We start from the raw sequence: 16,342 nt of genomic DNA, 5'->3' as shown, positions 1-16,342 counted from the left end.
CCTTCAAATGTGTGGAATATGCTTTGGGTTTGGCTCGTAAAGTTACATCATGCTTTTAATGCCCTTTTGCATAAGACGTTTCTCTTGGAAGGGGTAGATCCATGACCAAGCAACCGCAATGCTCCTTTGAGGTGGAATGCTCATCATCAAGTGATCTCCTTTGACCAACAATGTACTCCATACTTGGGCATTCCTCCATCAACTCTTTCCTCTGTCACTAGTCATGCCTTATGTCTCCTCCAAAGTAGGGCAGTTTTACTTTGGGCCTCTCATATGTAAGGTGTTCCTGCTTTTCCTATATTTGACTCCTTAGCTTGCCCTAAATCATGCTCTTGAGCCCTAATATGCTAGGGTGTTCTTGTTATAGGGCTGCTTTCTTGCATAGTTGCCAGTGGTCTTGAGTTGACGTAGGAAAAAGGCTCTTTATAAAACTGCTATTGGACTCTAAAGTTCTTCTATTGTGTTCCATGAGAGAGAGAAACTCATGAAAATGCATGACTGCATTTGAAGAGGGTAAGAACTGGCTCCATATGGGGACTGCAGTCCCTTGTGGGGTGCAAAAGAACTCCAAAATCTCTGTTGTATTTGCAAGATGAATCGAAGGCTATGCATGACATGATGGATCCAAGATGTCACATCTTGCCACTTAATATAAATGTTTCCAATGTCAATTTATTACAAAAGACTTAAGAATGTTCATCTGACTGTTCATTTTCATGAGGTGCTAAAACTAAAAGCATGAACCAAAATGCTAAAGATAACATAAATGAAATCCACTACTTGTGAACATCAAGCTTATTCTTCCTACCCTACTCTACAATACAGAGATACAAGTGCTAGGTAAAATAAAAAAAACTATTGCAACCATTATATCATCCCAACAACAACATGGAATTTCCATTTTTGAAAATAAGCCAAAACAAGGCCACATCAAACATTCTACATGAGAAGGAAAGAGTCTCTGTCACGGTACTGCTGAAAACTAAAATAAGCTGTTGAAGATGAAAGTAAACATCAGAATCATCCAAAGGCAAGCATATGCTGCTGCATGATTGCTATATCCAATTTTGGGTAGGGCAATATAGTCATGACCTCTGGCATGTGAATATATTACACTTATTACAATACATACTTGTGTGCATAAAATTGGGTGATGTGCAACCAGCATAGGTATTCTAGCTTTAGCATTTCACTGATGATTTCGATTATGTTTTGTTAAATCAGCCTATATCAGCCATCTTTTGCAAATTCCATTAGTCACATAAGAGATTTCAAACAAAGTCTTGGTGAATACTACTTACATATAGTTGATTTTTTTTCACATTGTTATGAGTAAAACATGATATGTATAGAGTTAAATTTTCTAGCAATATTAATCGTGATTATATTTTATATTCCTGCAGGACAAGTCCAGAGCTTTTGTTGAATCCTGTGAGATCTACTTCCCTTATATCTTGTTTTATAAATGAATAGTTATATTAATGCTGGATACAATTCAATTATATTTAGAGACCTAAAGGTATGTAAGACATACTAAATGCAATATTATAGGGTACTTATTTAGTGGCAAGTAACACATAAATAGTTCTGTGATGATTCTACACAAAATATGGAGGACAAGTGTCCCCAGATTAATTTATTGCGTTTATTTTTATACCAAGGATCAAACAACTAATTCAGAAATAATCAGTCTCATAGCTTGATAAATGATTCGACTTATTGATTTTCTGCCTGTGTGCTTTATGTTTGTGGTCCAACATTGATTTACACACTTAAAGTGCTGGTCAGTTGATGAATTTCTACAGTTCATCAACTGTCACATGTTGTTGAAAAGGAAATTTGGAGAAATCTGTAGCATAAAAACTATGCTGAAGTACAAAAGACTGATAGCTTGTAAACTTGAATGTTAAAATACACAGAAGGTATTTAAAAATAATAATTTATAATAATTTATTAATATATATAAATGTATAAGATGATTTGAATGTACAATGAGGCTCTGCTTTTATACCTCAGCAGGTGACCTTTCGTGAATGGGCATGTCTTTTAGACATGCATTTTCACTTAATTTAATGACTAATTAACCTAAATAATATTTAATTATTTAATATTTATATTTATTTTATTTAGCTAATTGTTATGAATTATATTCATAACATAGCTTCTCTCTTCGGAAGCTTTGTCCTCAAAGCTTTAATACTGGGGTTTTCTTCACTTAGTCGCTGTCAATGTATACAACTTGGTCTTTGATTCGTCAGGTAGCTTATTAGTACTATTTCCTTGGATTTTATTTTATTTTATTTATTTTTTCTAATACTGATTTTTTTAATTTTTTTGACATGTCTATTTTTTTTTTGGTTGTTTCTCTATTTTTTTTTAACTCTATATCTTTTTATTTTTATAACTCTCTAATTTTTTTTTTGTTTCTTTTTATTTATTTTTTTAACAAGTCTAATAATATTTTTTTATATAGTTTTTTTTAATAATATATATATATATATATATAAAATAATAATAATAATAATAATAATAATAATTTTTTTTTTAATATAGTTTTTTTTTTAAAATTAAATTTGTTTGTATTATAATTATGGCTGGGGGTAATTATAATTATATTTTTTGTGTATTAATATATATGTTGACCATGAGGCTCTGTTGCATGACGCAATTATGATTGAACCACAAAATGACACAACCTTTAACTGTATCAACGTATAATATGGGGATCCATTTTTTTTCCAAGAAGGGTGACGTATCACACACTCTAGGTCACACCCCGCAGCCAGGGAATTTACCGTAGAGAAAATCACAACTGGAGTGCTGGTGCTGGTGTCAGACGACAGCGTTGACGCAGCCGTACTTAGGCCGCAACAATTCAACCATCCTGCAATGTCCGGTTGTGGCAGCATTTGTTTGTATTATAATTATGGCGGGGGGTAATTATAATTATAATTTTTGTGTACTAATATATACGTTGACCATGAAGCTCTGTTGCATGACGCAATTATGATCGAACCACAAAATGACACAACCTTTAACTGTATCAACGTATAATATGGGGATCCATTTTTTTTTTTCCAAGAAGGGTGACGTATCACACACTCTAGGTCACACCCCGCAGCCAGGGAATTTACCGCAGAGAAAATCACAACTGGAGTGTTGGTGCTGGTGTCAGACGACAGCGTTGACGCAGCTGTACTCAGGCCGCAACAATTCAACCATGCTGCAATGTCCGGTTGTGGCAGCAATCCTCGACGGCGAATGTGGTTAACGGTATGGGGCTTGGCGACGAAAGAGTGATCGGTCCAAACAACAATGAAAAGATCCCGGTTGCGGACAGAACAGGAAAGGGTTTGTCGGCTGCCTAAACATAATGCCAATTTTTCGTTTTCTTGCAATGGAATAATCCAATGGTTTGGATTGGCGTGAACGACAAACAAGACGTCGAACAATGTATGTCGAGCAGGGTTTGTAGATTGTCGATAAGAACCAATTTCCATAATTTGTTTGATACAACATTTATCTTTAATAATATAAACATTCTTGCGGCTTCTATCAGACACTGTTTCATGGCGATCGCTAAACAAGCCTGCACTATATGTGACAAATCCCTTGGAAGCCAACTGTAACATAAGCTTTGAGGGTGCGGTTGTCGAGGGAATATTGCAGGAGACGAGAGCGCATTCCACAACTATCGAAGCTTTGGATACAAAGTAGCCATTTTCCAAAAACCGGTTATCCAAACGTGTATCACAGAACACTTTTGTATAATTATATAAAATAATTATTTTATATAATTTATATTCCACAGACCACATATCTGGCATAAATTGCCATAATACAAAGCACCCAATTCCAGCAGACCTGGATAAATTTCGATAAACAGTGGAGGCTGCAAGAATTAGGGACGTGTGACTGGGATCATGGGAAGTAAAGTTCAAGGATTTTGGGAAACACTTGGGATAAACCAGAATGGTGCCCCTGTGCTTATGGATGGATTCTCAGGGGAGTTGAAAATAAGTTGTTTTACATGATTTGAAAAGTAATCCTCAAACTTTGCTCTAGCCCAATTGTTACAATCTTCAAATGTTAGCCATCTCTGTGAAACCAAACAACAACAATAGACTCGAGAAGTTGCATGGCCGTGTCATTTTTGGTGTCAAAAACTTGTTGACTCTCCAAATAGTTTATCAATGAATTATTCCTTTCTCTGTTTTTTTCACTGTACTGGCGGACCAAATTCAATTTCTGCCACATACCTTTCCAATACTTGTTCCCTTCCTCAAAGTTCCAAATTGTGTTGTAATAATCTAAAAGGTTTTGGTAATTAAAAACCAATTCATTCGAGAGATCCGTCATATCTCTAGTGCTCAACACTTTAATGTAGTTGACAATAACTTTGAGACTGATCTTTGGGCTCAATATAGTGTTGTTATTATTATTATCTGGAGATGGAGGGTTCCTAGACATTTGTATTAAATTAATTTCACCAATTGTACCCAAAACTTTCTTCAATTCTTTTTCATCAACTTCTTTATCAAGATCACTTATAAAAATTTCAAATTGTTTTTGTTCCTTCCCATCCTTTAAGGAGAAAGACCTGTCATTAATTTCACGTTCATCATATTTTTCAGCTTCTTCAACAATCTTCCCACTAGCAGGGTCATCTTTATCTTTAAGAACACCTATATTCTCGTCATAATCTACTGGATTTTTCTCAAGAGCCATTGATGGCAGTTTTTCATTGACAACATCTTCTTCATTGTTATGATATTGCACATCTCTTTGTTTCTCAAGATAATCCTCATCCACATCATCTTTATTTGGATCATCATCTTGATCTATATCAGCTACATTAGAATCATTATCTTGATCATTTTCCTTTTTATTGATTCCCTTTATACATACTTTAATTTCTGCACATGACTATTCTAAATGCTGAAATACTTATTGAATACTAAACTGTTCAACGTAATCAAGATGTGAACGTAATGGCACATTGTGCGGCGAACTACGTTCAAAGGCTTGCATGATTATACCGTGTGCGATGGCTTTGATACCACTGTAGCATAAAAACTATGCTGAAGTATAAAAGACTGATAGCTTGTAAACTTGAATGTTAAAATACACAGAAGGTATTTAAAAATAATAATTTATTAATATATATAAATGTATAAGATGATTTGAATGTACAATGAGGCTCTGCTTTTATACCTCAGCAGGCGACCTTTCGTGAATGGGCATGTCTTTTAGACATGCCTTTTCACTTAATTTAATGACTAATTAACCTAAATAATATTTAATTATTTAATAGTTATATTTATTTTATTTAGCTAATTGTTATGAATTATATTCATAACAAAATCCCTTTTGTTTGAATGTTATTCTGAACTGTTGTATGTTTTCATGTGTTTTTTTTGGTATTTTGTGCTTCTTTAAAGTTTGGCTTTAAAGTCCAGCTGTCCAAGAAACTCATCCCTACAATGGTACAACCCCATCCTTGAAACTTGGTCGACTTAGATAGGTATCATTTATGAATGTAATGAGAGGAGGAAACTGGAGAAAGTGCAGTATATTTGAAATATAAGTAAATGGATGGACTAGATTCAAGGGAAATTGGAACTGATGCATTTGAAGATAATGAGTCTTGTTTCCCACCAACTAGTGGGTGACACCCATAGAGGAAAGTTTTATCCTAGATTGTCTTCAAATGACAGCCAACAGACCCTTAAAGCCACCAGATAGCTCAATGTGCCACCATTTGCGCCACTTGAGCCAACCATTACGGGCCTTCACCCATCTGTTATGATTGTATGTTTGAAGGTGGGCCTTCCAACCCCTAAGGTATGGCTTTTCATTGTGTAATTGGGTATTTTGCTTACTTGTCATGGGCACATCTGGACATGCATTAGTGGGGGGATTCGGCGGAAAGAATGGGCTTGGTCTATACTCTTGTCCCCTTGTTCAACTTGGTGGTTAGTCTTGTAACCTAGTCTCGTGGGATCTTCTTTATTGGCTACTAGGTTTAGGAGTGACACTACATGGGAAATCCCAATTTTGGTTGCGTTGTCTCGCTTCTTGACATCACATACATCACTCCCCTCCGCTTATTATAGCCACTTTTCACATATTTCCCATTCGAGTCCACATTTGTCCATTGGGTCCACAAGGAGTTAACTTCCCCTTCCCCTTGTCCACACTTTGGGTTAAGCCTGGAATGATGTCCTGGAGGTAGATGCAGTTGAAAGAAAAATAAAAACATAATTTGGCCAGTCACAACAGGGAATTTACCATAAAATGCAAAAGATTGTCTGGACATAAAAAACATTAGCACATGGGCAAAAGCCAAACATGAGCTCTACCCCTATCATCATGGCCATCACTCTGGTTCCTAGGACCCCTTATGTGAGCCCTTGCACCATTAAGGAACCCATGATTGTCCCAACCCCTGGTGGGCAATGAACTGCCCTACCTTTGTTGATTTTTCATATGGCTACGTTGTTCTTTGATTTGATAATTGCATTTCTTCATTAATACATTAAGTTCACCCCATATCATCATTACATTATTCAGATCTACACCATTGTTCATCAACATATGCAGTTATATAGAAAGAACAACATCATCACCATCAATGCAGCGGAACATAAAGGAACAATAGAAGAAAAGTATGCATACACATAGAGACACCAGGATTGATCCGAGACCAAGGCAAAACCCACTATGGGGAAAACCCTTGCAAATCTTCTTCTTCTTAGTTCGTCATCAAATGATTCAGCAAAAGAGAGTACAATGATCCATAACTTCATCTATGCAACAAAACAACTATGATATCCATGAAACATATCTAATCATGCTTATAATCAAAACCTTCATTTTGATGATTGTAATGTGCTGTCACTGACTGTAGTCAACTGCTGGATACTGTTGAACACTGCGCGAAATCTTCAGAATACTGAAATCTCATCTTTGAGTCCCAGACGCAGGGAGGAGGGGCTGTGCGAGCGTCTATAGTAGTCCTGGATGCTCTCTGCAAAATTGGAACACTGCGTCCGGAACAAATCTGGATGCTCCTAGGTGAATTGAATGAGGGCGTTCGGGGTCAAACATACCTAGATCTGCCTCAAACCCTGGATGCTCTCATAAGGCTTCTATGTGAGTGTCTATGATAGTCCGGACGCTCTCAGGACCATACTGTGTGTGCGTCCGGGGACCAAAATGAGCAGTAGAAACCCTAGCCTCCTAGATGCTCCCATAAACACTCTGTGCCAACGTCTAGGGCTTTCTGGACGCTGTCTTGACCACTGTGTGCCAGCGTCCAGGGACTAAAATGCCCAGTTTTGTGCCAGCGTCCAAGAATCAGAAAACCCTAGATCAGTGCAAGCTTCACCCCTGAGATTTCAGACCCTTGCGCAAACTTTCCTCCGACAGACCTATGCGAACCAAGACAATAAGAGAAGAGAAGATGGCTTGATCAATGTGTCCAAATGAGCTTGAGGTATCTTCTATTTATAGGCTTTCATGAGGGTCCACTTGGGGTTGAGGCTGACCTGTCCAATTTAACATGTGCTTAGGGTCGACCTAACCCAATATACATGAGTGAATAAATAAATTCAAAAACCAACTTTCGCTTGTCCAAATAAGGTGATCTTTAGGTCAATTTTGGTCCTCTCGAAAAGAGGAATCTATTGCAATTATTATCTTCATCATATGAGCTGTCCAAAGTGGAATTTGCCCGCAATTGCGAAAATTAACACTCCCTCTCAACTAGGGAGAATTCCACTTGCCAATATCTGTCCATCGATCAATATGCCATTATGGTGTCTTCAAGTGTCAACACGTATCATCCCTGATCATCTCTGTCATGTAGTCATCATGCAGTGACCACCTCAAGTATCTCATCATCACAAATCATCAATGTACATCTCGATCTATCCCTTGCTTATTCCTAATCATCTCCTTTGTCCTTGCTCGTATGCTGAACATTCTCGAATCTAGAAGAAGAAGAATTTGTTATTGGAGAGAAGCTTAAGCTATCACCCTCTGTCCATCAGGGTGCTACCTAGAATCTCTACCAGCAGGCTACTACCCAGAATATCATCATCGATCATCATCAGAGAGCATATCATCCAGGAGCACATCTCAACCTGGAACTGCATCGGAGAACACATGTCGACCTAGAAACTCATGGGGGAGCTATACATCTACAACCCCATATCGAACAATAGGATATCCAAGCACACAGGGGAGCACATCTCGACCCGGGGATCTCATCAAGGAGTTTAATCTCAACCTGGAATCGCATAGGGTTATCTCAACTCATCCTATTGCCTAGTGATCTTCCCATTGATGACCCTAAATAGTCATGTGGTAGAACACCTGCATCATAATCAACTTGGGTTGTACACCCCAAGTACACTCTCAACTCGTTGGCCAAACAAGAAGCGGTATTCCTGACAAGCTCTGCTTGTGGGTATGATGTCAATTGGGATATACTTTGCAACGACCAAACAAGGGAGCAACATTCTCTGACCCTATTAAGATAGGGGAGAAACATCTCCAACCCTATGGGTAACAGATAGGGGTCATACCCTATTGTACAGAGTTCCCTCAACCCCAGTACTGCTCTATCTCAATTCCTCACCTTGGGAGCTCAGACAGGGAGGAAGAGTTGGCTCAGTGTCCTCGATCAATGCTGCTCTCATCATACTCAAATCTGGTATCAGCTTGTCTCAATAGCAGTTGTTTCCTGTTCATATAGGACATCAAATCAAATATCATGTCAAAACATAAATAATCATATAAATCACAAAAGGATACCATAATCATCCTCCCTCTCAAGGAGGTGCCAACCACAAGCCTGAGCTTGTTTCAAACAACTGCACTGTCTCAATATATGAGAGTATCTCGGTCCCAACTATAAATATGGGACTTTATGCCAATCGGATCTCACTCTATGTCATCACAATGTATCCATTTGATATCCAGATCATGCTCAGACAACTCTCTAAGGAGCTTCTTCATCTTGCCTCACAGCTAGCCATGATAGCAACATCGTACTCATCCTCAATCGTACTATGGACCTTTCATCCAAGATATCATGGCAGATCTCATACTAAAGCAGCATCCAAATGTGCTTAACAATAATCTCTATCAACAACAATACATCCATGCAGACACATATCATGGGAGAACTATCTCAACCTAAAAACTAGAATATCTCATGTAGATATTTCAAAGGATGCTCGGTGGCAACTGTATGTGAATGAAGTGGCTCACTCATGCACTTATTCAGGTTTTATGCACATCATGTATATACATATGGATGTTCAAAACGGAACATCAATGCTTCAATCAACAGTCGGATGCCATGTCAAGTTCAACAACATCTTTGAACTTCAAATTAGAGTATCCAAGGATTTGCATTTTCAAAAAAACATTTTCCAATAGCTTTGCAATATAGAATTTCTTTTCCAAATTCCAGAAATTGATTCATCATGCCATGATACAACATTTCGAGCTTCAAAAGCTATCTCCCTCCGATTTGGATCATCAAAGGCTCATCACCTGTCAAGAGTAGACTATCAGGTTATAAAACCAAAACCATAATCAAAATCAAAGCCATAGCTTGGAATTCATCATCCTGACTTCATCAGATAACTGTCAAATGTAGACATACCTGGATCAGGGAACTTGCTTCATGCAATGCTCTAAGCATAAGGCCTTGCTAAGCCAACATAATCAGCCTAACATAAATCAATATTGTACCATCACATCAACAGAGTCAGAGTATCAAGGTTTAGAAGTCAGATCACAACCATTATGAAAGTCATCAACATCATAGTATCAATTCTTTCAACTAGGAGATAGGCAGAGCTCATATCAAGTCGTGACTTCATTTATTATTATGCGAACAAGTTGTCATCTAAGTCACCTGACACGGGGATTCGGGACACGTAGGATTCGAGATTTGTGGTGTCGGATTCGGACACACTGACCCCCCGGAACAGGACACGTTATATATTATTTTATTAAAATATATATATATATATATATATATATATATATATATATATATTAAAAATTAGATATTATTATATTTCTTACACAAATTTTAATTAATGATACAAATTTATTGATTTCAAACATAGATCTTCATCTATAGCTATTAGCATGCATAGTACATACAAAATTCAAATAAATGTCAGTGGTACTGGTCACATAAATGATAAATCTATTAAAAATTTAAATCACGATTCATAATTCATAACTGAAAGACAACTTACAACTACAAGATAGTAAGATAAACACACTGACAACTGTAGTTTTCTCATTAAGTCATCAAATCAAAATGTGTTACATAGGTAGTGTTGGTGCAATGCCAATGGCAAATAGAAATAGAAAATATAAAACAACTACAGGTATACAAGCCTCAAGGCATCAATCAGCATCAGAATCAGCATCACTGTCCCCATCATCATGGTCCCCACTGCTCTCCTCTACATCCTCCTCCTCCCTTGTATCCATAGTCGCCTCTGCATCTGCTGGTATGGAGGTTGACCCCTCTAAGTCATCAAATCTAACATGCTCTAGCACTGGATCATTGAGATCCATGTTGGCCAATGCCAACTCAACAGTGGTGTCCAGACCCATATCATTAGGAAAGACATCCCACATCTTTGTCTTTCCGCTCAACCACTCTTCCCTCTACCTGTAAATAAGATGAAGGTTGGTGTGCACATACACCATTGTCTCTGCCCTGGACTGCTTAACCCTGCTCTTCTTCACACTACACAAATTCCCATATGTGCTCCAATTCCTCTCGCAACAAGAGGATGAAGTCACCTGAGAGAGGAGCCTCATGGCTAATTGCTGAAGAGGAGGGCTTGTTGCCCCATGATTTGCCCACCAAGAATAGGGCTTCTTAGCCCCCCTGTCTCTAATCACATCATAACCTCCAAATTGACCACTGCCAGTGGAAAACTTTGCAAAGGAATCCTCCACCTCAGCAAGCAATGCACTATCTTGATAAATCCGCCTAAATGCCTCTTTCCTCCCCTGTGAGATTTCACCATCCATGTGAGGAGGGAATCTGCAAGAAGGTCCACCATTCAGCCACTCATGGCTATAGTATTTGGGGTTCAATGAGTGAGCCAAACAATGTAAAGGTGTACAATTCTTGTTCCATCTGTTGACAAGAATATTCTGTATAGTATCACAAAAGGCCTCTGGTGATGTCTCATACTCAGGGCACTCACTCTGTAGAATAACGCTCCTCACAGACTCAATCATGGAATCCCATCCCTCATAAACCTCTCCTAGGATGGGTTTGTCTGTATCTGCAACTCGAAGCAAAGAAATGATAGGGTCCATGATCCGAATAATTAGATCTACCCTCTCCCACCAAGCATCATCTAGCACTGTGTCCTTCACTCTTTTAGAGGCTGCCTGATCTGTCTTTGTCCAAAAAGACCAAAACTCAGAAATAACCATGGACCCAAGAGTGGTCTTGACCTCCCTCAACCTCTTCAACATCATGAATGAAGATGCAAACTGTGTATTAGCAATCTTCAACAATGATAGATTGCTGTACTCCTTGTAGATAGTGAGGGCATTTGTATGATTTTGCACAAAGTTACGGATATGTCTTGCATCCTCAATAATGCTTCCAATCCAAAGCACATCAGAAGCAATGGATTTCAATGCTAAGTTCAATGAATGGACAATGCAAGGTGTCCAAAACACTTGTGGATATTTAGCTTCCACAATCATGCCAGCAGCGTTGCAAACAGGTGCATTATCTGTAATGATTTGCACACAAGAATCAACACCTACATCTTCAACAACTTTAATAAATAACTCACCCATAAATTGTGCATCCTTGTATTCGCCAAGTGTATCCACTGCTTTCATGAAAACTGGACCATTCAAGGAAGACACCATGAAGTTGATGATTGGGTGTCGTGCTGGATCTGTCCATCCATCAGAAACAATGCTAACCCCAGATGTTAGCCATGATGCCACAATAGGCTCAAGCATTTTTTGCACCTCTTTTTTTGCCTTCGTCAACAATGTGGTTCTCAGCTTCCAGGAGGCACATACCCTGCTGGAGCCCCTTGAGTTAGAGCTCGGCACGTCTCAACAAATAAAGGTGAATGTGCAACATTAAATGATATGAAGTTTTGATAGAAGAAGAAGGCAATGGTGAGATCAAGCTCTTCCTGTCTCTCTTTTTGGAAAATCTTCTCCATTGGACCAAGTGCTCTTCTTTTTGATGCTTGTCCCCCAGTAGAATTAGAACTCTCAAATGGAAATTTGGTGTTGGCTTTCCTCAAAAATGGAAGGGGGTCTTCACTCTTGGGTTTTTTTGATTTTGAAGCCAGTGCCACATGTGCCATACCAACATTGCCCTCCTTTTCCAATTCTTTTCTCTTTTGTGAAGTAATAGCTCTACAAGATCTAATCCCACAACCAGGTAAAGCCAACAAATGTGATTTTACATGGTAATATGTGCTTTTGAAAGAAATGTTACAAAAATTGCATTTCCATTGCACATTGCCTCCTCCCTTTCCCTTGTTGTCTGGCCCATCCTCTCTTGTGACATATTTCCACAATGGATATTTATCATTATCTTTAAGTTCTCTTCCCTCAACATTACTTGCAGCAGACTCTGATGATATTGGGGGAGGAGGGGCATCTCTACCCATGACATTCTTGCCCTTCCTTTGCCCCCTAACTGCTGCCTTTGATTGAGCCATGAACACTGTTACCTGTAAAAAAAATGAACAAACTTACAAAGCATGCACAAATTTGTAAATAAAAAATGAAAATCATATACAAACTGCTGTAAAAAATGCAAAAAAATGGAGGTGAAATGCCAGTCTTAGAACAAAGACAGTTTTAGCATGTCTTTTGGAAATTCAAGGTTGCAACTTGCCAGAGTATTCTGAGAAATTCAAGGTTACAATACACAAATTATAATTAAATAGATTCCACTGTCCAGATATAAAGTTATTTCACGACTCGCAGCAAAGAAGGGGTTTGATCTTGCCAAGCTCGTACAGGATTTCAGTGTATTTGGGGAGCCAAGTTTTCTCCAAGATTGCAGTTTGATCCTGTGGAAGGAGAGGCCGAGAATAGGAATTATATTCTCTGATCTATGAGAGAATGGCCACAATTCTGTGGAGGAGGGCCAAGCCTCGGTTCACCATGAAAAAGAGGCCGTAAAGCTTGGTTGCTCGCAGAATAGAAGCCCGAGTTACCTCAATACACAACCCAGGTGAGAAGGCCTTTTAAGACCGAGATATGGACTCCAACTTTACTATTTGATCAATATAATTCAATGAGTGTGCATTAATCAATTTTAAGTGTCACAACATTCAAGATTTGAAACATCAATTCTCTGTGATCAAAATGTTTACAATGCCAAGGTTTCCATCAATCCAACAACAATCATACCACAGAGGATATACCAAACAACAATGCCTCAGTGTTAGAAAAGCAATTGTGATATGCGGCTATGCCAATAAATAAGATTTTCCCACTATCTTAAGATCAGAAAACTCTGTTCTGAATACGCAAATGTCTTAAATTTATTGTACAAAGTTTCTATTTAGGAAAGGTTGTATTATTCCTTCTTGGCGATAGTCTCCAAGTTGATATCTAAAGGAAAGAATCCAAGGAAGTTTCGTTATCTATGGTGTGGAGTGGTTGAATAATAGTGTGATTGGAGTGGTTTCGTTATCCAAGTAAGTTGAGGCCCTTGTAGATGGAGACTGAGGATTGTCAAAGGGCTTGACTGGTAATCCGAGGTCAGAAAAGTCTGTGGCATGGAGCTGCTCAACGTAAACTGTAAACACTGAACAATGAGATTAGAAATGCTGCAAATGCACTTACCTGGTGGACCGGTGGTCGATTCTCCTTGTTGAATGCTCTACTCCTTGCTACAACAGCACAAATCACTTGCCAAAAGCACAAATCACTTGCCAAATGAAAATATTAATGAGCAAACACGCCCTTGTCATGCCCTCGCTGAGCTTAGCGAGTCCTGGAAACAGGTCACGTTTCCCAAAATCACGACACGCTTTTGAAAATCGTGACACGACCTCAGATTCGACGTGTCGGAAAAGGACACGACGTGTCATATGATTTGGACACGAATCCGGACCAAATCGTGTCGGATTCGCTGGATTCGGGATTCGTAGGGTGTTTAGGACGAATCCGGTGACTTAGGTTGTCATCAACCATGCATTATCAATCTGAACTTGATCAAGTCATTCTCATAATCATAATATAAGTCATTTTTGTCACTAGGTGCAAATGCATACACCAAGGATGAGTCATGCATGTTCCATTTTCATGCTGAATCACAACTATAAATACCTCAACTATTATGCTAGGAACGAGGAGGCCATCCCTCTGATTCAGATCATCAGAAGCTCATCACCTGTCAAGAGTAGACTATCATGATATAAAACCAAAACCATAATCAAAATCAAAGCCATACCGTGGAATTCATCATCCTGACTTCATCAGATAATTGTCAAATGTAGACATACCTGGATCAGGGAGCTTGCTTCATGCAATGATCTAAGCATAATGCCTTGCTAAGCCAACATAATCAACCCAACACAAATCAATGTTGTACCATTACATCAATAGAGTCAGCTTATCAAGGTTTAGAAGTCAGATCACAACCATTATCAAAGTCATCAACATCATAGTATCAATTCTTTCAACCAGGAGACAAGCAGAGCTCATATCAAGTCGTGACTTCATTTATTATTATGCGGACAAGTTGTCATCAACCATGCTTTGACAATCCGAACTTGATCAAGTCATTCTCATAATCATAATATAAGTCATTTCTGCCACTAGGTGCAAATGCATACACCAAGGATGAGTCATGCAGGTTCCATTTTCATGCTGAATCACAACTATCAATACCTCAACCATTGTGCTAGGAACGAGGAGGCCAATACAAAATCATTTTTTCGAATACCCACATAACATAGACATCAAGGAAAATAAAAAATCGTCAAATCAGATCATTAGTCATCAGGTCTAGTCCAAATTCGCTATTGTAGAAAGATCTATAGTCAAAGCATATCTCAATCATTAATTTCAAAGTTATTGTCAAGCATCATGACAACACACTGTTCATCTATATCAATAAGCCAAATCATGCCAACCTCTTGTAGCACAAACATAGTGACATATCTATATGTATGTCTCGGTCACCTGCAAACACAAGTTTAGTTTGCATGTTCATGTTATGGCAAACATTCAAGCTTTTCCTACTTTCATATCTTATTTTTATCTGCAACACATCTGTGGAACTGACATGTTCCAGGTGACCATCCAATTTCATGCACAATACTTCATTTGTATGTGATCAACAGTTTAACCCAACAACTTCAGAAATTACATTATAGTGGCAGAATATGTTAGAGACACCTTGATTCAAAGTTCAGACAACTTCAGATGATGGTCAACTATAGTCAAACCCTGGACGCTCCCTTCAGGTTAGCATGGGAGCAACTTTCGCTGCCTAGACGCTACTTGGGCTTTAGCATGCATGTGTTTAAGGACGAGATTTCCCAGTTTATTGCCTGCGTCTGGAGAAAAAACCCTAATTTTTGTACAAGCTTCATATTTGAGACTTTGCTGTAGATCAAGTATGTCAGATGCACATAAATCATACTTCAAGAGTACATAATGCAAATAGTAATAAGAGTAAGAATCTTGAGACTGGGAATCTATGCCATCAACCTGTCTCTACTAGAGTCAAGCAACAATAGATCTGTTAGATCATAAACATATATCTATCATGGCGATCTGCATCATGACATCAATCTTTAGACTCAAAGCAACATATTGATGCAACATCATATCTCAAAGTTTATGAACATAATAACACTTTCTATCAAGTCACTTCATCAAGTTAGGACATTTAGTTTAACCATATGCCATCAAGACATGACCATAGGTCTATGTTGCAGGAAACGTGGGGCAGAAGGGCGTTTCCGTACGGAAACGGGTACGAAACGCTGAAACGCGTTTGGTACGGCCCTGAAACGCGTTTCAAGCCGTATTGCCACGTTTCACAAAACTGAAACGTGGCCAGTACGGCCTGAAACGCGTTTCAGGGCTGTATGACCCACGTTTAAGCATTTACTTGTGTTTTATTTTATTTTAATTGTTTTCTAATCTATTCTTACGTTAGCCTAGTGACTTCTAGTTGCTTCCAGATGCCTGTCTAAAGTTATAAAAGTGAAATTTTGCCCTAGTGTTGATATGCAGTTCATGGTAATGTTAAATTCTTAAAGTAAAAGTGATATTC

General features: G+C 38.4%; 1 protein-coding gene across 2 annotated transcripts in view; it reads left to right on the top strand.

The window, feature by feature from the left end:
* The window catches only part of LOC149266608 (actin-related protein 2/3 complex subunit 4), a 348,674-nt gene that overhangs the window by 137,730 nt on the left and 194,602 nt on the right, over positions 1-16,342 (top strand). For both annotated transcript variants that reach the window (XM_089397075.1, XM_089397078.1), the window contains exon 4: positions 1,404-1,431. In XM_089397075.1, coding sequence (XP_089253201.1) covers positions 1,404-1,431 — 28 coding nt within the window. The remainder of the gene's footprint in view (positions 1-1,403; positions 1,432-16,342) is intronic.

The sequence above is a fragment of the Pinus tabuliformis genome, chromosome 6 (assembly GCF_031772625.1).
Source record: "Pinus tabuliformis cultivar Carrire ecotype Pingquan chromosome 6, CPIR1, whole genome shotgun sequence".
NCBI classification, from domain to species: domain Eukaryota; kingdom Viridiplantae; phylum Streptophyta; class Pinopsida; order Pinales; family Pinaceae; genus Pinus; species Pinus tabuliformis.
This window is presented reverse-complemented; position numbering and strand designations above follow the sequence as displayed.